Consider the following 25,070-nt stretch of genomic DNA (forward strand, 5'->3'; position numbering starts at 1 on the left):
GAAAATCAATACATTTTGCCTGGAGGTTTTAAACTACTAAAAATATAAGTGTTTTTTTGGTTTTTTTTTAACTTTTTTTAAGCTGAACCGAAGTTTGAATTGAACCGTCACTTAAAAATCGGAACTCGAACGGAACCATGGGTATGGTAAACTGTTACACTCGTAATAAATACAAAAAAATGCCACAGGATACCAAGAGCATCCTTAAATACTTTCTCTACCAATAAAACCTCTGAACATAAAATGTTGTGTTTTTAGATAACTTGATAGTAGGTTGATTCTCTGAGAAATACAAGATTTCCTAGGGATGACACCTCATAACTAAAGGGATACTGATGATGAAGGAGAAAGACGCAAAACCTTTACTCAGGAAGGGTTAAACAGGATCTTCTTTTGTAAATAGTTCCTAGAACTTCCAGACTGCGATGGTACGGACGTGTAGTGAGGAAGGATGAGAATGACTGGGTGAAGAAAGTCATGTCGTATAACGTAGCGGGAACAAGACCCAGTGGTCGGCCTAAAAAGACCTGGCAGACGACCGTGGCAGCTGACATGAAGGCACTCGGCATCAACCACCAGATGGCCATGGACCGTTCCCGGTGGAAGAAAGCCATATCGAGAATCCAGTCCAACCCAGCGGCGCCTGGAAGGCGGACTTTAAACTGATGATGATGATGGTGAACTGAGTCAGTTGAAGTTGTCAAAAATAGCCCGTTTGAGATCAAATCGGGGTGACGGCCCCTGAAATAAAATTATTTTAATAGCCCAAGTCAGGCAGATTCACATAAACCCATTGCAATTCTAATTCAAAAATTCGAGAGTGTGACAGAGTATTACAGATGATGGTGGCAAACTATGTCAAAAGTCACACTGGATACTGACGAAAATGAAAAAGATGTTGGCCGAAGAGTTGATTATTCTTACTTGGCAAATAGGAAGCCAGCAGCTTGGCTCTCTTCTTCTCGAAACCTTTCTGTGTGATGTCACCTAAGAGAGAAAACAGATACACCAAACTGTTAAATCTGTTTCTCCATTGCTGCGCAAAATTCAATGTAAAAGCACACATTCGTGTGTCACGTCTCGTACCCAGCCGTTCCACCATGTGTCCGTTGTCATGGTTTCGGTCTGTGTGCTCGCCCCTCCCCTCCTGTGTGCCCCTGATTAGTTTGATTATTCTCACCTGCCTCTTGTTACCTGTCATGTATATAAGTCCTGTCTGCCCCTCATGCCCCGTCGGATCATTGTCTTTTTGTTGCGGTTGCTGTTGTTTTGTTGTCTTCATGTCTTTTTGGTCCCTGTCGTTTTAAAGTCTGTTTTCGGTTAGTCAGTCATGTTATCGTTTTGTTAAGTCATGTCAGTTTGCAGAGTCTGTCTTTGGTTCCTCCAATAAACCCTGGTCCAAGCTGCACTTGGTCGCCCTGCTCCATTCCAACCGTGACAGAATGATCCGACCATCACAGCGACCAGCGCTTGGACCTCACTCCACCATCGGCTCCTGTCAGCGACACCCGACCCAGTTCCAGCGCCGCAGGACACACGGCCGCCCCCCCCGACACAGTCCCGACGGCGCAGAGGCTACGGCCGCCACCAGTTCCGGCGGCGTGGATCCAGCGGCCGTCACCCAGTCGGCCTTTGGCGGCGTGTGGCGTGCGGCCACCACCTGAACCAGTTCCGACGGCGCGGATGCTGCGGCCGCCACCAGTTCCGGCGGCGCGGATCCAGCGGCCGTCACCCAGTCGGTTTTTCATCGCCGCAAGACACACGGCCGCCCCCCGACACAATTCCGACGGCGCAGATGCTACGGCCGCCACTGGTTCCGGCGGCGCGGATCCAGCGGCCGTCACCCAGTCGGTTTTCATCGGCGCAAGACGCACGGCCGCCCATCGACACAGTTCCGACGGCGCGGATGCTGCGGCCGCCACCAGTTTCGGCGGCGTGGATCCAGCGGCCGTCACCCAGTCGGCCTTCGGCGGCGTGCGGTCCCATCCCGACAAACCTGGCAAGTCGCCAGGCTGCTCCCATGTCACGTCTCGTACCCAGCCGTTCCACCATGTGTCTGTTGTCATGGTTTCTGTCTGTGTGCTCGCCCCTCCCGTCCTGTGTGCCCCTGATTAGTTTGATTATTCTCACCTGCCTCTTGTTACCTGTCATGTATATAAGTCCTGTCTGCCCCTCATGCCCGGTCGGATCATTGTCTTTTTGTTGCGGTTGCTGTTGTTTTCTTGTCGTGTCGTCTTCATGTCTTTTTGGTCCCTGTCGTTTTCAAGTCTGTTTTCGGTTAGTCAGTCATGTTATCGTTTTGTTAAGTCATGTCAGTTTGCAGAGTCTGTCTTTGGTTCCTCCAATAAACCCTGGTCCAAGCTGCACTTGGTCGCCCTGCTCCATTCCAACCGTGACATCGTGTGCACACCCAACACGGGGGCCCCCCAAGGCTGCGTGCTCAGTCCGCTGCTCTTCACCCTGCTGACGCATGACTGCACTGCAACCTACAGCAACAACTGCATGCTAAAATTTGCTGATGACACAACTCTGGTGCGACGAGACTCAATACAGGTCGGAGGTTAACCTTCTGGCCACATGGTGCAGGGACAACAACCTCCTGCTGAACGTCAGCAAGACCAAGGAGATTGTTGTTGACCTCCGGAAGGGTCACACCCAACACCTGCCACTTTATGGAAGGGTCACACCCAACACCTGCCACTGACCACGGCGACGATGCTGTGGTGGAGAGAATGAGCAGCACCAGATTCCTGGGGGTGCACATCAGTGAAGACTTCTCCTGGACCAGCAACACTGCATCACTGGCAAAGAAAGCTCAGCGCCGCCTGTATTTACTGCGGAAACTCAGGCGAGCAAGTGCTCCACCAGCCATCATGACCACATTCTACCGTGGCACCATTGAGAGCGTCCTCTCCAGTTGCATCGCTGTGTGGGGTGGTAGCTGCACTGAATACAACATGAAGGCCCTGCAGCGCATAGTGAACACAGCTGGTAGGATTATTGGTGCTTCACTCCCCCCCTCCCTGAAGGACATTTACACCTCCCATCTCATCCGCAAGGCCAAGTCAAGTTTATTTGTATAGCCCTAAATCACAAGCAGTCTCAAAGGGCTTCACAAAGACCGTACTATCACTCAGAGTGATACTGTAACTAATCTCGAGGTAATATTTGACCAAACGCTCTCCTTTCAAAAGCACATTAAGAATATAACCAGAATTGCATTTTTTCACCTTCATAATATTGCGAAGATTTGCCCAATCCTCTCGACCGGTGATGCGGAAATTGTTATACATGCATTTATCACGTCGCGCCTGGACTACTGTAATGCATTATTCTCTGGTCTTCCCAAGTCCATTATCAAAAGTTTACAGTTAGTACAAAATGCTGCTGCAAGGCTGCTCTCACGGACAAGAACATTTGATCACATTACCCCAATATTAGCCAATTTACACTGGCTCCCAGTCCATTTAAGATGTGACTTCAAGGTTCTTCTATTAAGCTATAAATCATTGCATGGCTTAGCGCCTTCATATCTCGTCGACTTAGTCGTTCCTTATGTTCCGTCTCGTAACCTTCGTTCGCAAAACGCTAGTCTTTTAGTGACACCAAGGGCCAAGAAAATGTCTGCAGGGGCTAGAGCATTTTCTATTCTGGCTCCAGAGCTCTGGAATGCCCTACCAATGGATATTAGAACTGCTACCTCAGTAGAAACATTTAAGACACGTTTAAAGACATATTTCTATGATATGGCCTTTAATTAACCTGTAGTGGCCGATTCGGCTGGAGTTTGTTTTTGCTCCCTCTCCCTGACCCCATCCCCCCCACCCATCCCCGGCTGGGGAGGTGGTTAGGTGACACCCAAGCTGACAGCGGCTATCTAGATTCTCGTGGACCAATTCAGCATGAGGGAACTGCAGCGGATGACCCTCCTAGAGGACACTGCCAGGACAATCAAAGGCACCTCCGACAGCTCTTCGCTTTGGCCTGGACATCCACCTTTTGATTTCCATATTATGTATTTTATGTGCCCTCTTTGCATCCATTGCAGCCTGGTGATCCTGAAAGGGGGATCCTTCCATCTGTGGTCCCTTCTTAAGGTTTCTCATTTTTCCCCTGGTAGGGGTTTTTGAGTTTTTCCTTGCCCTTTTGAGATCCCAAGATCAGGGGATGCTTTGATAATAATTGTCAATTGATTGTCTATGTGAAGCCCTTTGAGACTGCTTGTGATTTAGGGCTATACAAATAAACCTGACTTGACAGGGGTGATGTGCTGTCTGCTGGGTGAGCGGGTGAGCAGTCGGGCAGCAGAGTTTTGAAAATATTGCAGTTCGTGAAGGACAGATGAGGGGAGGCCATACAGGATGCTGTTGCAGTAATCCAGTCTGGAGGAAATAAATGCATGAACTAATAATGTCTCTGCTGCAGGGGTGGAAAGAAAGGGATGTAGGCGTGCAATGTTTCGTAGATGGAAGAAGGATGTTTTGGTGACGTGGTTGATATGTGATTTGAAGGAGAGTGTGGCATCCATATAAAGTCCAAGATTTCTGACTAGAGGGGAGGGAGTGACAGAGTGACCATCAATGCAGAGTGTTAAGTTGTGGTAGGTGGGGAGGCTGGATTTAGGACCGAAGATGATGAATTCCGTTTTGTTACTGTTTAGTTTGAGAAGGTTTTGGGTCATCCAGTCTTAAATGTCTGCGAGTGAGGGTGGATAGAATGGCAGGGAGATGGTGTTGGTGAAGATGTAGAGTTGAATATCATCAGCGTAACAGTGGAAATTGATACCATGGCGGTGGATGATGTGACCAATAGGAAGCATGTACAGAGTGAAAAAAATGGGGCCCAGAACTGATCCTTGAGGAACTCCATGTGCAACAGGGGTGGTGTGGGATTTGTGTTGGTCAATGGTGATGTGGTGAAATCTGTCAGACAAGTAGAATTTGAACCAGGAGAGGGCAGTGTTGGTGATGCCAATGGATTCTAGGCGGTTGAGAAGAGTGGAATGGTTTACTGTGTCAAAGGCAGCACTGAGGTCAAGGAGGAAATGGATCATGAGAGAACCAGAGTCAGAGGAAAGCAGAAGATCGTTAGTGACTTTCAGTAGGATCGTTTCAGTGCTGTGGTGTGTACGGGAACCAGATTGGAGTGGTTTATACAGGTTATTTGAAAGGAGGTGGGTCTTGAGTAGAGATGTTACGGCTCTTTCCAGTAGTTTTGATAGAAATGTGAGATTAGAGATGGGTCTGTAGTTGTTGGGGTCCTCAGGGTCAAGGCCGGGTTTTTTGAGGAGAGGAGTGATGGCTGCAAGCTTAAGAGGTGAGGGGACTGTGCCAGAGTTGAGGAATTGATGTCTATGATGAGTGGGGCAATGGGGGTGAGGCAGTCTAACTAATTGAGATGGCATGGGGTCCAGGGGCGAGTTAGAGAATTTCATGGTGGAGAGTATTTGGGAGAGGTCAGAAGTTATGGGGGGAAAAGTTGATAGCCGGGGGACGGACGACGAAAAGAATGTGGGTTTAGGTTGTGGGGTACTAGAGGGGGAGGATGCGAGCTGGTGGTAGATGTTTTCTATTTTTGAGTTGAAAAATGACAAATGAGTGTCGCATTTCTCTGGGGTGAATGATGATGAAGTATTGTCGTGGGGTTTGAGGTGTTTGTTTGAGGTCGAAAACAGGGAACGTGGGGTTGAAGGACCAGAGTGAATGATACCAGAGTAGTAAGATGAGCGGGCTTTATTAAAGGCTGATTTGTAGTGATGCATAAGGTCTTTGTAGGCGAGGGCATGGACTGTGAGACGGGTTTTCTTGCATAATCGTTCTAGCTGTCGAAGTTGTTTCTTAAGTTTATGGCGTTCCGGGTTGAACCAGGGTGCGGACTGAGTAAAGGTGACTGTTTTGGTTTTCAGAGGAGCCACTGTTTTGAAAGAGGTAGACATAATGATGTTCTAAGTGTTGACAGGGTCCGTGGGCGTTGGGTTTTCGAGGGGGGTGAGGGCGGAAAAGGTTTTTGATATGCAGGTGAAGAGTGTCTCTAAGCAGATGGACTTAAGGTTGCGAAAAATGATTGTGCGGTTTTGTTTTGGATCGAGAGTGGGGGTGTCAACGTCAAATAAGATGGCTAGGTGGTCAGATATGGTGAGGTCAAAGCTAGAAATGTTATGGATATGGAGGCCAGTGCTGCAGACTAGGTCTAGGGTGTGTCCATGCTTGTGGGTCGGGAAGGTAATGTGTTGAGTGAAACCGGAGCAGTTGAGGGAATTCAGGAAGTCCATAGAATGTTTACAGTCAGGGGAATCAATGTGCAGGTTAAAATCACCAGGAAGCAGGAGGGATGATGAAACAGAGAAAAGTGCAATGATGAATTCTTAGAGGTCAGATCGGAAAGATTGGGTTTGGTTTTGGGGGGGAGGGGGTAAATAATAACAGTAATGAGAGGTTTAGGTCATGGAAGTTTAAGAGCCAGATGTTCGAATGATGAGGCAGAGGGGAGAGATGGGGCGCGGGGTTTGAGGTTTTGATGAAAAGTGCCAGTGATGCCACCTCCTCTGCCCTCAATGCGTGGGCTGTCCAAGTAAGAGTACCCTGAAGGGGTGGTTTGATTTAATGAGAAATAGTCCAGTTTTTTTTGGCCACGTTTCATTTAGGCAGAGCAGATCAAGTTTGTTGTCTATGATGAATTTGTTGAGGATAAGGCTTTTATTGTTGAGGGAACGTGTGTTGAAAAGGGTGATTTTCATGGGCTTTTGTTTTAAAGCCGTTGGGGGGGGGGGGGATTGTCAGGAGGTTGAAAAGGTTTGCAGAGGACGAGTTCTGATGATGTGGGTTGGTGTGATGACATAAGGAGGAAGTGTGGAAGCTGTTGTGTGAGCTGCGGTCAGTCCAAATTGTTGGAATACAGTTTTCAGTAATTGAAGTGTAAATGAATTTTCGGCGAGACCTGCGGTGGATGTAGCGGGGTCGGCGTAGAAGAGCAAGGTCTCGGAGTGCGCTAACCAACTCCCCGGAAGGAGGAAGCGCGGGAACGAGTCGGTGAAGCTCGGGGGCGTGTAGTGGAGTACCATGACGGACGTGTAGAAGTGGCGGATCCTGGAGATGAGTGGGGACGTTAGCCGCAGCCGAAGCCAGATGGTGAGACGCGCGAGCAACGGCGTCATCCTTGACAGCGGCGCGCCGGGCAAAGCCCTGGGGGCAGGAAGCCGCGGCAACGCCGGCCAGCGATGCAGGGCCCCCAAGGAGCCCACCACATCCAGGTCGCGTCGATGGCTCCCACGTCAAGCCTCACGGCACCAACAAGTCCAGCCAGCACACACAGATCGCGCCAAGGATTTTGAAACTGTTACCTCGGTATTTCAGCGGGTAATCCGGTTTGAGATCAAGGTAGTAAACAGTCGAAGTCGGAGCAGCGAGAAGCGGCAGCCAGGTGCACTCGCGTCCTAACTCATGCACAGTGGTTCCGAGCATATATTTGTTAAAATATTTGCCTTTACAAAGAACATGCGCCCAACTTTAGACACAGAATTAAGAATGCTATCCACGGGGGCGCAACTACCTACTTTCTGAGGGGTATGCTGACACATCTGGCGCAACCCCTCCATCCTCAATTTTTTTTTTTTTTTTTAGGGGTTTATACTTTAGTCACTGAAGAACTTTCAAATCATTTCAGACATTTCCAATAGAAACACTCGCGCTCCGGTGCATGCTCAAGGAGGCGCCTCTGCATATGTGTGGGCAGAGGGGGGTGGGAGGAGAGTTGACAATCTTGAAGCAGAAGGGCGCCCATTCAGTAACTTTCCTCCGCATATGGTCCATACCCACGTTTTGCGCCACAGACTATCCTGAGAAAGATCAGTGGCTAGTGTTCGAATGACAATGAGCTGCTCAACTTGCTTACCTGTGCGATATATTGGATCCGCTCATCAAGCTCAAGCTGTGACTTCAAGATAAATAAGTTGGCAGATAAACTGGCTGCAATCAAAGCCAAACTGGAACTGAGTGGCTTTGGATGTCTGACATGTTTTAAATTGAAGACACCATGCCTGGGCCATTATTGTCCCAACTGGTGCACAATCACCTGTCTTTGCTATAACTAGTGCTTTAGTGGTACTGTCCATCTACAAACGGCCCTCAAACTGCAGAGGACTGAATCAGCGACCCATTTGTGAACAAATCCGATGAACCATGACAAATGACAGTGGTTTTAAATGGGAGACATAAACAGACCCTTGGTCAGTCAGGAGCACTCCAAAAAAATGTAATCGTCATTTCAATCAGAAAACGCTAAATTGTTTGGCCCTTCTTTCCTTCCATCTTGCAGCAGTCCTGTCATATTTCTGCTTATAAGTATAAAAAAAAAAAAAAAAAAAAAAAAAAAAAAAAAATCACCTGAATGATAACTCTAAAAACAAAATTACATTTCAGGCCTCTTGTAGCTCAAGGTAAAACTTTTTGTTTGTAGTTTGTTTGGAAAATATATATGACACCAGTCTTCCAAAAACTGTATGTGCTTGTTGGGTGTTTGTTAAATGAAATTGAGCCTTGTGGATGTGCCGCGTGCAATTGTTTATGCTAAGGTGCATACTGACTCAGAAACACCCATGCAAGCACAGTGATGTGCACAGGGATTTTAACGGACTGGGGCGTCATTATTGTTGGAGTTTTCATGTTCTTCCAGTGCGTGCCAGGAGAGTGGAGGGTTGACGGTCATTAGCAAACAGAGGAGGGCCTGTCGGGGTTGTGGGGCAAAACAACAGGGCCACACTGGCATGACCAAACTGACTCTGTGATGTTGACAGCTTCTGCCAAGAGAGCGAAAGCTGGAGTTGAAGAATGTGGCGCATGCATACCGGTACTGTGATTGTGTGTGTACCTGTAATCTTAGGTCCGGATATGAGCGTTACTCAACCCTGTGTGTGTGCGTGCTGCCCAGGTGGTACATGTTTAGTAGGGGTGTCAGTTGATGCAAGCTAACAAACGCTTACTGAGGACTTCATTGTCACACCAGTGTCTTGAATGTGGGGTTGGCTCCCAAAAAACAGCACCAAAAATGTATTTACTCCAGCCTTGATCTGTTTAAATACATCATCAAATTTGCACCTGTTTTTGCACATGGAGACGTTTGATAAATTTGACTTCATTCCTGCCTGCCTGTCCATGTAAATAAAATAACATTAGTGTATCTTAATGTCTGAGAACTATAATCAATCACCACCAAAAATCATATGTGCATTGCCACTCTTGTTCACTTCAACCTATAAATATCACTACAGATTCTTTTAGGGGGGTAGTGTTAGACACTATTGGGGATGTTACTTTAAAAAGGTAATTAGTTATTGTTACTCACTACTTGACCCAAAACGTAACTGCGTTAGTAACTGAATTACTTTATAATAAAAGTAACTCATTACCAGAGAAAGTAACTATTTGCGTTACTGTAAAAAAAGTTGCGATATGTCAAAGAATTTGGATTTTTCTGGGCAGTTTTCACAAGTCAGTTGAAATGCGTGGGAACAGATAGGTACTTCTACATAACCTTCAATATTTATTGCACAATCTTTATCCTGCCCTTGAAGTATTTTGTTCACAACAATGTGTGTGTGTGTGTGTGTGTGTGTGTGTGTGTGTGTGTGTGTGTGTGTGTGTGTGTGTGTGTGTGTGTGTGTGTGTGTGTGTGCGTGCGCGCGTGTGTGTGTGCGTGCGTGTGCGTGCGCGCACATGAAGCGCATGACCTGGCTCGTGTAAAAACACTGGCTCCGATTGGTTACCATGAAACATGTCTCTGCCTTCACTTATCTCGTTAACCCACCCAGTCTCGACTTTTGTGTGTGGAGCAGCCAGGGTTGCGTCGGGATAACGCAGTTTATTCAGTCAATTCATAGTAAAGCATCACATTTAACGTTCATAACGTTCGATAAAGCTCACTTGGACTTTGACTTTGATAATGGCGTTATAGCGACAGAAACAGTAACGAGTTAGATTACCACGTTACTGAAAAAATAATGGCGTTATCTAACACCGTTATTTTAAACGCCATTTTTCCCAAACACTGGTGTTCGGGTTAGAGTTTGAATTTTAGTGCTGACATTTTTACATTCAGACCAGTCATACAGTAGAAGTGCCAATGTTCAGACCATCCAAGCATCCCTTTAAACGAGTCTTCAACAGATTTGGTCATTGACGCTGTTATAATTTGTCAACTAATCTTGGCAGCCCTACTCATAACATTAAATTCAAACCAGGGTTGGGAGGGTTATTTCTATTCCAATACAGTTACTAGTTACCTGTAGTTTGTAATGTAATCTGATGGTGTCTGTCTGCATGGAAATTGTAATCTTGCAAAATAATCCTCATTTTTAATAAACATACCTGAAATCTGATTACTTCTTTATTCTGTAACTGTAACAGAATAGTGACATTTTTTGTGTTCCGAATGCACAACTCCTGCCAAGAATGAGTTGAGCCAGGGCGACCAAATGCAGCTTGGACCAGGGTTTATTGAACAAAAAGGAGTTGGAAGGGAGGTAGGTAGGGAACGAAGACAGACGGGATAGAGACTCACGGCTGTTAGGGTTGAATAGATTAGGTTGATCATATTATGTTGGAATGTAATCAGTGGTGATTGACCTAGATTAGGTTGATCATATTATGTTGGAATGTAATCAGTGGTGATTGACCTAAGCTGTCCTGTCTTAACAAAGGAGTAGAACAAAGTGCTAAGATCCTTTGCACTGATTGACCAATTGTAGAAGACGCAATCAAAATTGTTTTGTCTACTCAACATCGTAAAACATCCCCCGCTATGATGTGATCAGAGGCCAGGTGTTTCAACCCCCACCTTGGCCACCACACATGTAAATTGTCACCCCCACCCTTCTTTTCTCAATAAATACTCTCTTGCATGGGTGCAGCGGCAGACTTTGTTCGGACAGTGCTGTGTCAACAGCAACGAACAAATTCTCCACTTGCAGAATTTGTTCGGACATTGTTGTATCTACAATGACGAACAAGTTCTCCACGTGCAAGTGTTCAAAGGGCATACTGTCTCCTGTGTTGTTCTTGCACAGTAAGTTAGAGTCGTAACATCTCTAACATTTTGGTGCCGTGACCCGGATCCAACATACCCACTGCTGATCGACGGAGGACGACGTGCTGCATTGTCGACAAGCCAGCGTCCATTAGGAGGACCTGGTAAAGAAAAGGCCTGGCAAGTAAATTCTTCGCTGGGCCAGCATCTAAGGTCTGCCTTCGTCGAACAGCAGTGGATTGACGGAATCCGGCAGTGTAACGAACCAGGGGACAAGTAAGTTAAAGCCCTAAAAATTGTGTGATTGTGTTGTTGTGAAAGGGGTTGAAAGAAAAAAAAAAAAAAAAAAAAGATACGGCTTTGGTTTGTCCGAGCTATGAGATACGGCTTTGGTTTGTCCGAGCTATGAGATACGGCTCTGGTTTGTCCGAGCTATGAGATACGGCTTTGGTTTGTCCGAGCTATGAGATACGGCTTTGGTTTGTCCGAGCTATGAGATACGGCTTTGGTTTGTCCGAGCTATGAGATACGGCTTTGGTTTGTCCGAGCTATGAGATACGGCTCTGGTTTGTCCGAGCTATGAGATACGGCTTTGGTTTGTCCGAGCTATGAGATACGGCTTTGGTTTGTCCGAGCTATGAAGTTTACGGTTTGGTTTATCCGAGCTATGAGATACGGCTTTGGTTTGTCCGAGCTAAGAAACAGCTGGGGTTCTCGCCCCAGGGGAAGGAACAGGCTAAGAAAAAGAAAAAACAGAGCTTTTTCTTAATTGAAGAAGGGCATAGATTCTTTTTTTTGGTCTGTTTTTCCGAGCTGTTTGCATGAAAGTTGTGTGATTGAGAGTGTGAATGGTAGTATAAATTAAAAAACAAAACAAAAAAAAAAAAAAGGTCAATTCACTACCTTTGGTTCAGATGCTTACTTAATTTTTTTTGTAAAGCATGTCCTGTTTGTGTAGGTCAATTCACTACCTTTGGTTCAGATGCTTACTTAATTTTTTTTGTAAAGCATGTCCTGTTTGTGTAAAACATAATCCACAAGGAAACATGAGACCTAAGAGAGGCTCGTTTCCAAAACCATCTTACCCATTCCAAATCATGCACATGGATTTTATTGGACTCACAGAAAAGAACCTGTGATCAAACTCTTTTGGATTAATGTCAACGCAACTGTTAAAGGACGAACGTTGCCGCAAGTGGCCTACACAGAGAGACCAGCTGAAGTGAACTATACATGTTACATCCAAGGAAACAAGACCCACAAATGCATCAACGACGACTGCTCTCCAGGAGGACACTGGATGGGAGCTTTGGATGTCACTGCTAAGTGTCAGGATGAGAGAGCCATTTCAAGTGGTTGTCCGATGCTGCCCGCCAACTGGACAAGTGTCTGCACCAGTGTGGGTGACAGACCACACCTACAGGATACAACATCATCAGCTGACGACAGCACGCAACTCTTCTGCACGTCCAACTCTTCTGCACGTCGACGCAGGACCGTTGTGACCTTTGACTCTCATGATCCTGTCTGGGGATGGTTCTGGACTTGATGACTGCAACACGACGGTTCCAGCAAGGAAGCATATCCACCATCACCAGCGTCCCCGCCCCCAATTCAAATAGAGGCAGAATAATCCTCTTCCCCCTTGGTGGCCAGGTAGTCTACCCTGGCCACTGAAGACGACAACCACACGGCAGACACTTCCAGGTTCTCCCCCGACGAAGCAGTGCTGCAGAGGGGGTGAGAATTGTGCTCACCCTCCAACAGTGGGCGTGCCAAGCCCCCGACGGCTGAACAATCACGAGCAATTTTTGTCTTGACTGTTGTTATTGGTAACATTCTGGTCGCCTAAGGCAGAGGGACCGTGTGAGACTTTTCCTGCATTATAACATCTTGCCGCAGGTTTTTCACTCACACACTAAAATTGATCTACGTAGATTGCAATGATACGCTGTTTCTGTGTGTTTGTTGTTTTGTTTTTTTTTTGTTTTTTAAAATTGTTTTTCTTGACAACATCATATGATAAACAGGAGGGATATGTTAGGGTTGAATAGATTAGGTTGATCATATTATGTTGGAATGTAATCAGTGGTGATTGACCTAGATTAGGTTGATCATATTATGTTGGAATGTAATCAGTGGTGATTGACCTAAGCTGTCCTGTCTTAACAAAGGAGTAGAACAAAGTGCTAAGATCCTTTGCACTGATTGACCAATTGTAGAAGACGCAATCAAAATTGTTTTGTCTACTCAACATCGTAAAACATCCCCCGCTATGATGTGATCAGAGGCCAGGTGTTTCAACCCCCACCTTGGCCACCACACATGTAAATTGTCACCCCCACCCTTCTTTTCTCAATAAATACTCTCTTGCATGGGTGCAGCGGCAGACTTTGTTCGGACAGTGCTGTGTCAACAGCAACGAACAAATTCTCCACTTGCAGAATTTGTTCGGACATTGTTGTATCTACAATGACGAACAAGTTCTCCACGTGCAAGTGTTCAAAGGGCATACTGTCTCCTGTGTTGTTCTTGCACAGTAAGTTAGAGTCGTAACATCTCTAACAACGGCCAGCACACAGACCGATCGACTAACGGGAGTCCATTTGGACAAAGATAAAATTCTGACTGTGAGCCTCCAGACAAGACCGGGGGGAAACTAGACGACAGGAACACTGGGCGCGGACAGGGACGGAAGACAACAGTAGACACCGACAGGGAGAAACACACTTAAATACACTAGGTAACAAGAGGGAGCAGGTGACAGACATGACAATAACGAAGGGGTGTGGCTGAGCGAAGTTGCTAGCCGAGCGTTTCTGGCACGGCACGTGACAACTCCGGTACATTTCTGTTATTCTGTACATACTACCGTAATTTTCGGACTATAAATCGCTCGGAGTATGAATCGCACCAGCCATAAAATGCACAATAAAGTGAAAAATCGCACCGGAGTACAAGTCGCACTTTTGGGGCAAATTTATTTATCAAAATCCAACACCAAAAACAGACATGAACCAGCAACAACAGGCTAAACGATACGGTATGCTAACGTGAAATATACACAAACGAGGAGCTGAGAACGGGCCTGACACAACATTCAGAGTTATTCAAGTAAGTATTACATTAATAACACATTTATCAAACCATCTGTGTCACTCAAATTCATTAAATCCATCGATTGTGCTTTATGTAAACAATGCCGCATATGCTGACGTCAGACCCATTGTAAATTGCATTTCTAATTATTCCAGGGACCCATATAACGATATATAAAGTATATTTAAAACAACAATATTATCAAACCATCTGTGTCACACCAAATCATTCAATCCATCGATCAAATTCCTCGTTCTTTATGTCAACAACGCCGCGTGTGCGCTGCAGAGATCTAGTATATAACTATATTGTAGCGTTAAAGTACCAGGAAAGACGTGGGTTTGGTAAACGGCTCTTTATTTAACAAAACAAGAGTTCAACGAGCCAACAACTACTGAACTTCCAGCCACGGAGGTGGAAGAGAGCTCCATAGAATAGCACCGGCCGTGCGTAAAAGCCATGTCCGAGCCCCATCCACCGTCCCCGGGCAGCCACCCAAGATTGTAATTGTAAAAACTAGAGAGCAGAAACGTAAAAACAATGAGTAGTCTCGACTGAACTTGGCAGGAAATTTTCATTAATGAGAACCATTCCACTCTACCTGTGTCCGTTTTAAAAGTTTAATGGTGTAGTTCACAATGAAAACATTTTTAATCAGCTTTCACATTCTGTTTATTAATCCAACTATTTTCTATATGCACGTTTATTCTCATTAGCATAGGCTTGGGCGATTAAGCGATCGTGATTACTGATCGTGATAAATTTCAGGTCGATTACAGTGATCATGTGTGTGCATATTTCTCAATTAAGCATGTGCCTGTTTGCAATACACATTCATCCATCCATTTTCTGAACCGCTTTGCATCACGAGGATCGCGGGCATGCTGAAGCCTATCCCAGCTGAATTCGGGGAGTAGGCAGGGGACACCCTGAACTGGTTGCCAGCCAATTGCCGGGCACGCAGACAGACAACTATTCGCACTCACATTCACACCCACGGGGAATTTAGAGCGCTCAATCGGCCTACCATGCATGGTTTTGGAATGCAGGAGGAAACCAGAGTACCCGGAGGACATGCAAACTCCACACAGGAAGGCCAGAGCCAAAATGGAACCCGCAACCTCTGCACTGTGAGGCACGCTTTCTAACCAGTTAACCACTGGGCCGCCTGCTATTCACATATAATCCAGTAATTGCTAATGGAATGCTATGGATGCAAACCACCATTATACTTGATTAAAAAAGAATGCGGTCAGATGCGTGACAACAGGCAATCAGAAAAGACTTTGTACTTCTTCGCTTCAGTATCTCACTCGCTCACATCCTCTGTCACCCTCAACCTACATATTTAAGCCACGCCAGCAGAACACTCCTTGTCAGTCTGTCCTGTGATGCTACCCATATGCTCACTGCATTCTACCCGTCTGATTCCCGTTGCCGACCTGTTCTGTTCGCTGACCCGTCTCGTCTTGCCAGCCGCCTGCCCTGACCACCCGCTCGTTATTGACCACACTCTGCTCGCCGCCTGCCCTGACCATCTGCCCGGTGCTGACCACACTCTGCTCACCACCCGTCCTGACTCTCTGCCCGTCCTCGATGCCAGTCCCCACAAGCACACCAATCAGCTACGTGCTTGCGGCACTGCTCTCCTCACTGGCACTGCTCCCGCTTCCTGGCTCCTCCGTGCCCGGTGCTCCGCGCTCCTTGACACACCCATCTTCCTCGATCGCTGGCTACGCCACGAAGCAAGCACCCACCTGCTCCAACTCCTGATCTCCACTTCCCCTTTCCCCTCATTCAATAAAAACTTGCACTTGGCTGCCCTGTCTGTCCTCTCACACTTCGTCTACTGTTGTTCTTTTTTGATGGTGCCTTGATCAACAGCAAAAACAAAAACATCCATCAATCCATCCATTATCTTTATCGCTTGTCTCCACGGGGTTCGCAGGAGTGCTGGAGTCTATACCAGCTGTCATCAGGCAGTAGGCGGTGGACACCCTGAACTGGTTGTCAGCTAATCACAGGGTACACTGATACAAACAACAATTCACACTCGCACTCACACCTAGGAACACTTTGGAGTGCTCAATTGGCCTACCGAGCCGCCACAAAGAAAACAGTACCAGATTATCTCGGTCTACATCCATCTCAGAAATTAGCACTCATATACAAGCAATCTATTCCAGAATCCGCTCCATCCTGTACAACAGCGGTCCCCAACCTTTTTTGCACCACGGACCGGTTGCGTGTTGAAAATATTTTCGCGGACCAGCCTTTATGTAAATAAATAATACATTTATATGAATAAATAATACATTGATAATAAATATATAAATACGATGTAATAAAATGATATGACTGGCACAAGTATAAACAACATAAAATAAAACTCACCAATTAGTGGGAGCACTGAGGTTGTTTCTCAGAAACGAACCGGTCCCATCTAGGCGTAATCGAAGACAATGACACCCGAAGTGGTTAAGGTTTGTCTTTTCATGCAGGATGCTTGGTCTCCATGTGCCGAAGCAGTTTTGGAGGCTTCATTGCCTTGTTAGCTAGCCTGTCGCCACATATTATGCAGAGTGGGCTTGGCGTGTCAGTCACCTGTGGCGATAAATCCATATTTTAAGTAGGACTCCAGAAATGTTCTTTTAAATGCAGCTTTCCTTTTCTTATAAGTCGTAGTCTCTTCTTCTGTCTCCTCATTGGGCTTTTTTCCCTTTCCGAAGAAGCTTTCCAAACATCTGTTTCTTGCTCATTTTTGCTGGCTTTGCGGGCTCGACTGAGGTGACATGTCACGTGACCGAGACAAGCGTCTTGACCTAAACCGATGGATGTAATTGGGAGAGAATCACCATTTTTTTTTTTATATTTTCCAAAATAAATTCTTACTCATTTTTGCTGTCTTTGCGGGCTCGACTGGGGAAACATGTCACGTGACCAGGACTAACGTCTTGACCTGAATTAATTGATCGTCAATTTAAAAAAAAAAAAAAAAAAAAAAAAATATATATATATATATATATCGATTTTTTTTTTTTTTTTTTACTTGTTCGGCTTGGCGCCCCGATACCAAGTGACCCACGGACTGGTACCAGTCCGCAGCCCGGTGGTTGGGGACCACCTCTGTACAGGACTATATGGTGTGCCCAACGGTGCATTCCAAGATGTGGCGACCCCAAAAAATTATAATTGTGATTTTGTCACATTAACAAAAAGTTCTCGAACAATTTGGTATTCTAACAAAAACTTCTAGATTTTTTTGCTTCGGATGTCGGACGAAATTCGGCTGTCGAACCTTGCGAGATGAGCCGAGAGGACCCGCATGCCAACTGACTCCGTTCGTTAATTACATTCTCATTCCTCTGAGGATTGCATCAACTCTAATCATGCCTCCAAATGAAGCAAGTGGGAACAGTAAAGCCATCCTAAAACACAAAGAGGCTCCTAAAGCAATGCGACAGTGAGCGCCTGGCATGCTGCGGTTGCGCAATCGGACCAAATTAAGCTCCCTGCGCACTGAGGTCCACTTAAATTTTGGAAAGTTCATTCGGACTTTACAAATATTTTCTGAGTTTTAGCGACCGCTCTGTCACAAAAACGCAACCAGCGCGGTGCAGTTGCGCGGTCACCGGCGCGCTACGGTTGCACGTTCGGCGGTGCGCTGCAGTTGCGCGATCGGACAAAAATGAAAAAATGACGATTTTTTGAGTTGGAACGGATTACATTTTTTTCCATTATTTGTAATGGGAAAACATGATTCGGAATTCATAAGATTCACTTCTCGAACACCCTTCTGGAACGGCTTGTGTTCGAAAATTAAGGCTCCACTGTGTTTTATTTCATGTAGCAACTTGTATACGTTTTTATAGTTACAGTTCAGTAGTTGTTGGCTTGATGAACTCTTGTTTTGTTAAATAAAGAGTCGTTCACCAAACCCACGTCTTTCCTGGTACTTTGTTAACGCTACAATATAATTATATACTAGATCTGTACGGCGCACGCACGGCGTTGTTGACATAAAGGACGAGGCATTTGATCGATGGATTTTATGATTTGGAGTAACAGATGGTTTGATAATATTGTTGTATATATGATAGTTATTTGATATATACTTTATATATCGTTATATGGGTCTGTGGAATCATTAGAACTGCAACTCTCGCCGAGTCCGACGTCAGCGGCACATACGGGGCATTGTTTACATAAAGGACGATCGATGGATTTAATGAATTGGAGTGACACAGATGGTTTGATAAACGTGTTATTTATGTAGTAGTTATTGGAATAACTCTGAATGTTATGTCAGGCCCGTTCTTAGCTCCTTGTTTGTGTATATGTTACGTTAGCATACTATATCGTTTAGCCTGTTGTTGCTGGTTCATGTCTGTTCTTGATGTTGGATTTTGATAAATAAATTTGCCCCAAAAGTGCAATTTATTCTCCGGTGTGACTTATATTTGGGTTTTTTTTCACTTTATTGTGCATTCTATGGCTGGTGCGACTTATACTCCGGAGCGACTTTTCGTCCGAAAAATAAGGGAAACAAGCAGCCCCTTCTCCTCACAAGAGGACTAGACTGGCCATAGCAGACTTCCCAAAGGTAAACATGATGAGACTGACTCTGTTAAACCTTTCACAAGGGTTGTACATCTTGTCATGATTTTGCTGTTAGCTGGAGATATTGAAGTTATTTCTGGACCATCATTACCAAATAAGAATTCAGTCGCAGCAACCTGGGCTAGTTCCACAATTTGCTGGGCAACATCCATTGCTAGCTGGATTATCCTCACAGCTAGTTGGGTTACATCTACCAGTTTTTGGCTACCTACCTCAACCAGCTGGGCAACCTCCACAGCTAGCTGGGCTACCATTACTGCTAGCTGAGGTACCAGGTTAAGCCGGGCTACCTCAACAGCTATCTGGGTTTCATTTATCCGGGCCTCCATTTCAGCTTCCGGGCCTCCACAGCAGATAAGTGGACCTCTACCTCCGCTAGTCGTGCCTCCACCTCAGCTGTCATGCCCTCCTTATCATCTGTCCGGGCCTCCACCTCAGCTAGCCGGGCCTCCACCTCAGCTAGCCGGGCCTCCACCTCAGCTGGCCGGGCCTCCACCTCAGCTGGCCGGGCCTCCACCTCAGCTGGCCGGGCCTCCACCTCAGCTGGCCGGGCCTCCACCTCAGCTGGCCGGGCCTCCACCTCAGCTGGCCGGGCCTCCACCTCTGCTGGCCGGGCCTCCACCTCTGCTGGCCGGGCCTCCACCTCTGCTGGCCGGGCCTCCACCTCTGCTGGCCGGGCCTCCACCTCTGCTGGCCGGGCCTCCACCTCTGCTGGCCGGGCCTCCACCTCTGCTGGCCGGGCCTCCACCTCTGCTGGCCAGGCCTCAACCTCTGCTGGCCAGGCATCCACCTCTGCTGGCCAGGCATCCACCTCTGCTGGCCAGGCATCCACCTCTGCTGGCCAGGCATCCACCTCTGCAAGTTGGACACCCACTTCTGCTAGCCGGGCCTCTATCTCTGCTAGCTGGGGTTCAACTTCAGCTAGCCGGGCCTCCACCTCAGCTCTCCGGGCCTCCACCTCTTTGGTCTGGGCCTCCATCTCAACTGTTCGGGCCTCCGCCTTTGCTGTCCCAGGCCTCCGCCTCAGCTGTCCAAATCTCCACCTCAGCTAGCCGGACCTTTACCATTAGCTGGGCTTGCATTTCAGCACGCTGGGCCGCCACCTCAGCTAGCTGGATCACCAAAAACTCTCACCAGTGCCAACCACTGCGTCACATACACGCGAGGGTAAAACATTTATATGAAAAATCAGGTCATGAAAAAACATAGATACTTCAAGATATTTCAAACATTAAACCGATAAACACCGATCCAACATGACCATGGACCCAACACCCACTGGTGAGCTGGTCCCCACCCGGGCAACATGGCCAACGCACATGGAGAGAAATCTGTGCCAGTGGGCTGCCATTCCAAGGGTCCTGTCCGTGTAGACGCCGCAGTGAGTACTGTCCTACGGCAAGGTCTGGACAGGGTAAGGCTGGAGAGCTCAGGGGTACAGCGGCAACCAATGCCCCAGGACCTACACACGCCACCATCGTCCACTTTTTTCCAGGCAAAGCCGGAGTCAGATACTGGATTGCATAGCAGGGGGGTGGTCATTTGGGTCTTTGTCATCTTTGAAATTGTACAATATGTCCTCTTTAGGTGGTTTCCTTAGGGTACTCAGACTCTCTCCCACATTCCAATATGTTCCTTTGGTCAACTGAGGACTTGGACCAAACAATTCAAGTAAAAATTGTATTGCCATTTTTCTGACAAATTGCTATTTAGATTTCATTTGCGATTTTGTTTTTTAAATCAAGCTTCAGTGTACTATTCAGCAGTTAGGGTGCTGGGGGGGGGGCGCACACTGTGTCCGTGGGATGTATGAGGGGGCTAACAGCTGTTTGGGGGAGGGTACTATGGACTATTTATTGGATTCATCGTCTGTGTTGTGTGTTGTGTGTGTATGTGTGTGTGTTACACATGTCAGTATAAGCGTTAGAATAATTGTGTTGCTTTGCAAACAAGGTAAAAGGCACTGCAGAAAATGAGACTGGCAGTGATGCACCATTCAAACACCACAACTCACAGCTCCATTGAACACGTTCAATAGGACATTGTGTTGGATTTTCTCAAGAAAGCCCAGCACGTTATAAGCGACATACGAACAAGGAGAAATGACAGCAAAATTAAGCCCTGACAAGTAGGGCCTGCTTGCCTCTGGCCATGTCACTCACTCACACACACACACACACACACACACACACACACACACACACACACACACACACACACACACACACACACACACACACACACACACACACACACACACACACACACACACACACACACACACACACACACACTCACACACACACAGAGTAAGAAAACAAGTTTAGTGATTTACCCCCTCAAAAAGCTTGTGTTTCAAGCGGCAAGGTGCCGGATATGGCAACATTCAGTTTCAGCTGACAATAACCTCGGTAAAGCCGCGTTCGCTTGCCGCCGACAATAAAACACAGTGGCCGGATACAGTCGAGACATGACATCGTTACCATTGATTTCTACCATTCGCAGCATCTATTTACCTTCGGACAGTTCCAAGTCCAACTCTGCCAATTGGTCTCGAACCTCCTTCGGTAGGGCGTATATATCCACGCCGCAGTCTGCCATGACGTTGCCGAAAACCACACGAGAGGAGGGGACGTAGGGTCGATGCGGGAAACGCCACTTTATGGAGTATGAAAGGCTTCAAAAAACATCCAAATGGGAGGCACTACCCATCCGCGCTACTAGCCACTCCGCCATAATAGGAGAAACGCAACAGCAGCGGCGGCGGTATTGGACTCTGCGGTCACGTGACTGCGTTTGCTTTGCTTTGCTCTGCTTTGCTCTGTTTCGTCTCGTCTGCGTCGCTTTCCGCCTCCTCCTCCTCCTTCTTCTTCTGCTTCTTCTTCTTCTGCGGTTTCCTCTCTTCTTCGTCGTCTTCTTCCTCATTCTACGTTTTTTTTTAATAACACAAACACAATGCAAGCTTGAACGTGACAACTAGGGGGTTATTCCAGAAAGCGGGTTATGTGAAAACTCTAAATTACCCCGGAAACGAGGGAAACTCTGAGTTATCCGTTCCAAAAAGATAGATAACTTAAATTTTGGGTCAGTTACTGCGATAATTTAGTCTGTGATCATAATCTGCTCGTTGGCAGGTTTACTAAAAGACCCAGAGTTTCAATCTGTCTCCTGCCACACAAAAACAGCAGTTAATCATGGGTTGGCCGTTAATTCAAAATCCGATTGACATGGATGCCGAAATAATTTGAAACGCTTTACGTGGCGAGAGCATTTTACGACCCAGATTAGAGCTTTCATCATTTCTAGAAGAATATATTTTCGAGCCCTACTGCTTTCTTTGAACAATATAATTTATCTCAACAACCTTCGCTGGCCGTGCAATGGTGTATTGCAGTTCTTCCCAAATAGTGGGGCGCGTGTGACACCAGGGAACATGCTTTTCTTTTGGCTGTACTAGATTAAAGGGTAATTAGACATTCACTGCAGTAGGTGGGAGTGGCGGTATCACTGGAAGGAGTAGTCGCTCTACAGTGTTAGAGCGCACGGAACAAAAGCACAGCACAGAGCAGCCGATAAAAATGCAGTGGGAGGGACACCATGGAAAAATATTGAACAGGGTTCAAAAGAACGGCGGAGAGAGACGGAAATAGAGAATTGAGTCACACAAAAGCTAAGACAAGGAAATATGACGAAGCGTACGTAGCGCTCCACTTCAGTATGACTACGATGGGAGACGAGGAAAGACCGGTGTGTTTACTGTGCCTTGCAATGTTGCCAGCGGACAGTATGCAGCCAAACAAATTAAGGCGGCACTTATGAAATCATTGCACCCCAATCACGGCCATAAGATGCTTGAGGTTTTTCAGCGAAAACGGGCTGAATATTGCCAATAATCATCCCACTTTGTGAATGCTACTTCAGTCCATCAGCAAGCACTGTAAGCATCATATAAAGCAGCGTACCATATTGCTCAGTGAAAAAAAAAAAAAGAACACCATTGCAGAAGAGCTGATACTACCTGCAGCCGTGGAATCCTGCCTCATTTTGATTAAACAGCACAAAATGTTTTATTCATTTTTGTTTTGTAGGTTAAAATGTTTTATATACTGTGTCCTGAGTTAATGTTGCTGATTATTTTGAATTGAATATGACTGCATTTTTCGGACTAAAAGTCGCTCCGGAATATGGGTCGCATTAGCCAAAAAATGCACAATAACGTGGAAAAAAAACATATATAAGTGGCTTCGGAGTACAACTCGCATTTTGGGGGAAATTTATTCGACAAAATCCAACACCAAGAATAGACATGAACGAGCAACAACAGGCTAAACAATAGGTATGCTAACGTGACATAAACACAAACTAAGAGCTGAGAACGGGCCTGCTGTAACTTTCAGAGTTATTCTAATAACTATTACATAAATAACATGTTTATAAAACCATCCGTGTCACTCCAATTCATTAAATCCATCGATCATCTTTTATGTCAACAATGCCGGCCGGGTGCGCGCCGCTGACGGCGATTGCACTTCAAAATATTCCACAGGCCCATATAACAATATATAAATTATATATCAAAAACCCTTTATATAAGCAACAATATTATCAAACCATCTGTGTCACTCCAAATCGTTAAATCCATCGATCGTCCTTGATGTCAACAATGCCGCCCGGGTGCGCACCGCTGACGGCGCTTGCACTTCTAAATATTCTGTAGGCCCATATACGTTATATAAATTACATATCAAGTAACTATTATATAAGCAATAACATTATCAAACCATCTGTGTCACTCCAAATCATTAAATCCATCGATCAAATTCCTCGTCCTTCGTCAACAACGCTGCGCGTGTGCCCTGAGTGTCAGCCTCGTCGTTATTCCACAGATATAACTATATTGTAGCGTGAACAAAGTACAAGCAAAGAAACGGCTCTTTATTTAACAAAACAAGAGTTCAACGAGCCAACAACTACTGAACTGTAACGATAAAAACATATACAAGATGCTACACGAAATAAAATATATAATTTCTTAATAAGGGTGGGGTGGCAAGTTTTTCTGAGGAGCGACTTATATGTGAATTTTTTCACAAATTTTCAAAATAAAAAAAAAAGGGGGGGGACCGCGATAAACGAACCGCGATGTAGCAAGGGATTGCTGTAATTTGAATTTCAAAGTCAAAGTCTGCTTTATTGTCAATTTCTTCACATGTTAAGACACACAAAGAGATCAAAATTTTGTTTCCCATCGTCCCACGGTGACTAGACACATTACACAACACATACAAGCAAATAGCACAAAGAGTAAAAACGAATAGACAAGAGCGATAAATAAGTAATACGCAAATAACCCAATAAATAAACAATAAATAAATAAATAAATAAACAAATAAGAGGAGCAAAATGGAGCAAGCGTGCATACAGCAGACAGCCAGAATATACCGCAAAAAACAGGACGTTATGCAGCCTTAATTCTCTCCCCCCTCGGGAGAGAATTAAGGATCCTGACAGCTTGGAGTATGAAGCTGTTGGTGAGTCTGGTGGTGCGGGAGCGCAGGCATCTATCTGTACCTCTTCCCAATGGGCAGAAGATCAAACAAAGAGTAAGCGGGGTGACTCACATCACACACAATCGCGGACGCCTTGCGGGAGAGATGGGAGGCGGAAATGTCCTTCAGGGAGGGGAGTGAAGCCCCAATGATCCTACTAGCTGTGTTCACTATGCGCTGCAGGGCCTTTATGTTGTATTTAGTGCAGCCACCACCCCACACCGCGATACAACTGGAGAGGACGCTCTCAATGGTGCCACGGTAGAGTGTGGTCATGACGACAGGAAGAGCACTTGCTCGTCTGAGTTTCCGCGGAAAGTACAGGCGGCACTGAGCTTTCCTCGCCAGCGACGCAGCGTTGGTGGTCCAGGAGAGGTCCTTACTGATGTGCACCCCCAGGAATCTGGTGCTGCTCACCCTCTCCACCACAGCACCGTCGATAGTCAGCGGCAGGTGTTGGGTGTGACCCTTCCGGAGGTCAACAACAATCTCCTTGGTCTTGCTGACGTTCAGCTGGAGGTTGTTGTCCCTGCACCACGTGGCCAGAAGGTCGATCTCCGACCTGTATTGAGTCTCGTCGCCCCCGGTGATGAGACCCACCACAGTCGTGTCGTCTGCATATTTAAGCACGCGGTTGCTGCTGTAGGTCGCAGTGCAGTCATGCGTCAGCAGGGTGAAGAGCAGCGGACTCAGCACGCAGCCTTGAGGGGCCTCTGTGCTCAGCGTGATGCTACCGGAGACATTGTCGCCAACACGCACTACCTGAGGCCTCTGACAGAGGAA

General features: G+C 46.4%; 2 protein-coding genes across 11 annotated transcripts in view; both read right to left on the reverse strand.

The window, feature by feature from the left end:
- Positions 1–22,417, reverse strand: part of LOC147061359 (disco-interacting protein 2 homolog B-A) — a 107,058-nt gene extending 84,641 nt beyond the window's left edge. For 4 of the 10 annotated variants that reach the window (XR_015065851.1, XM_085909761.1, XM_085909794.1 and 1 more), the window contains exons 1-2: positions 21,255–22,416; positions 925–987 (exon numbers count right to left, since the gene is read on the reverse strand). Coding sequence is in view for 8 of the 10 variants with exons in the window: in XM_085909761.1 (XP_085765887.1) it covers positions 925–987; positions 21,255–21,339 (148 nt within the window). In the remaining 2 variants the exon portion in view is untranslated. Of the gene's footprint in view, positions 1–924; positions 988–21,254 lie in introns of all 10 variants that reach the window. The other 6 variants (XR_015065852.1, XM_085909771.1, XM_085909745.1 and 3 more) reach the window with 5 other exon arrangements.
- Positions 3,869–8,295, reverse strand: LOC147061360 (uncharacterized). Its single transcript, XM_085909818.1, has one exon. The coding sequence runs from the start codon at positions 5,933–5,935 to the stop codon at positions 4,688–4,690; it is 1,248 nt and encodes a 415-aa protein (XP_085765944.1). The 5' UTR covers positions 5,936–8,295; the 3' UTR covers positions 3,869–4,687.
- Positions 22,418–25,070: the final 2,653 nt, after the last annotated feature.

This window comes from Syngnathus leptorhynchus, chromosome 1, assembly GCF_054491065.1.
Source record: "Syngnathus leptorhynchus isolate UIUO chromosome 1, UIUO_Slep, whole genome shotgun sequence".
NCBI classification, from domain to species: Eukaryota; Metazoa; Chordata; class Actinopteri; order Syngnathiformes; family Syngnathidae; genus Syngnathus; species Syngnathus leptorhynchus.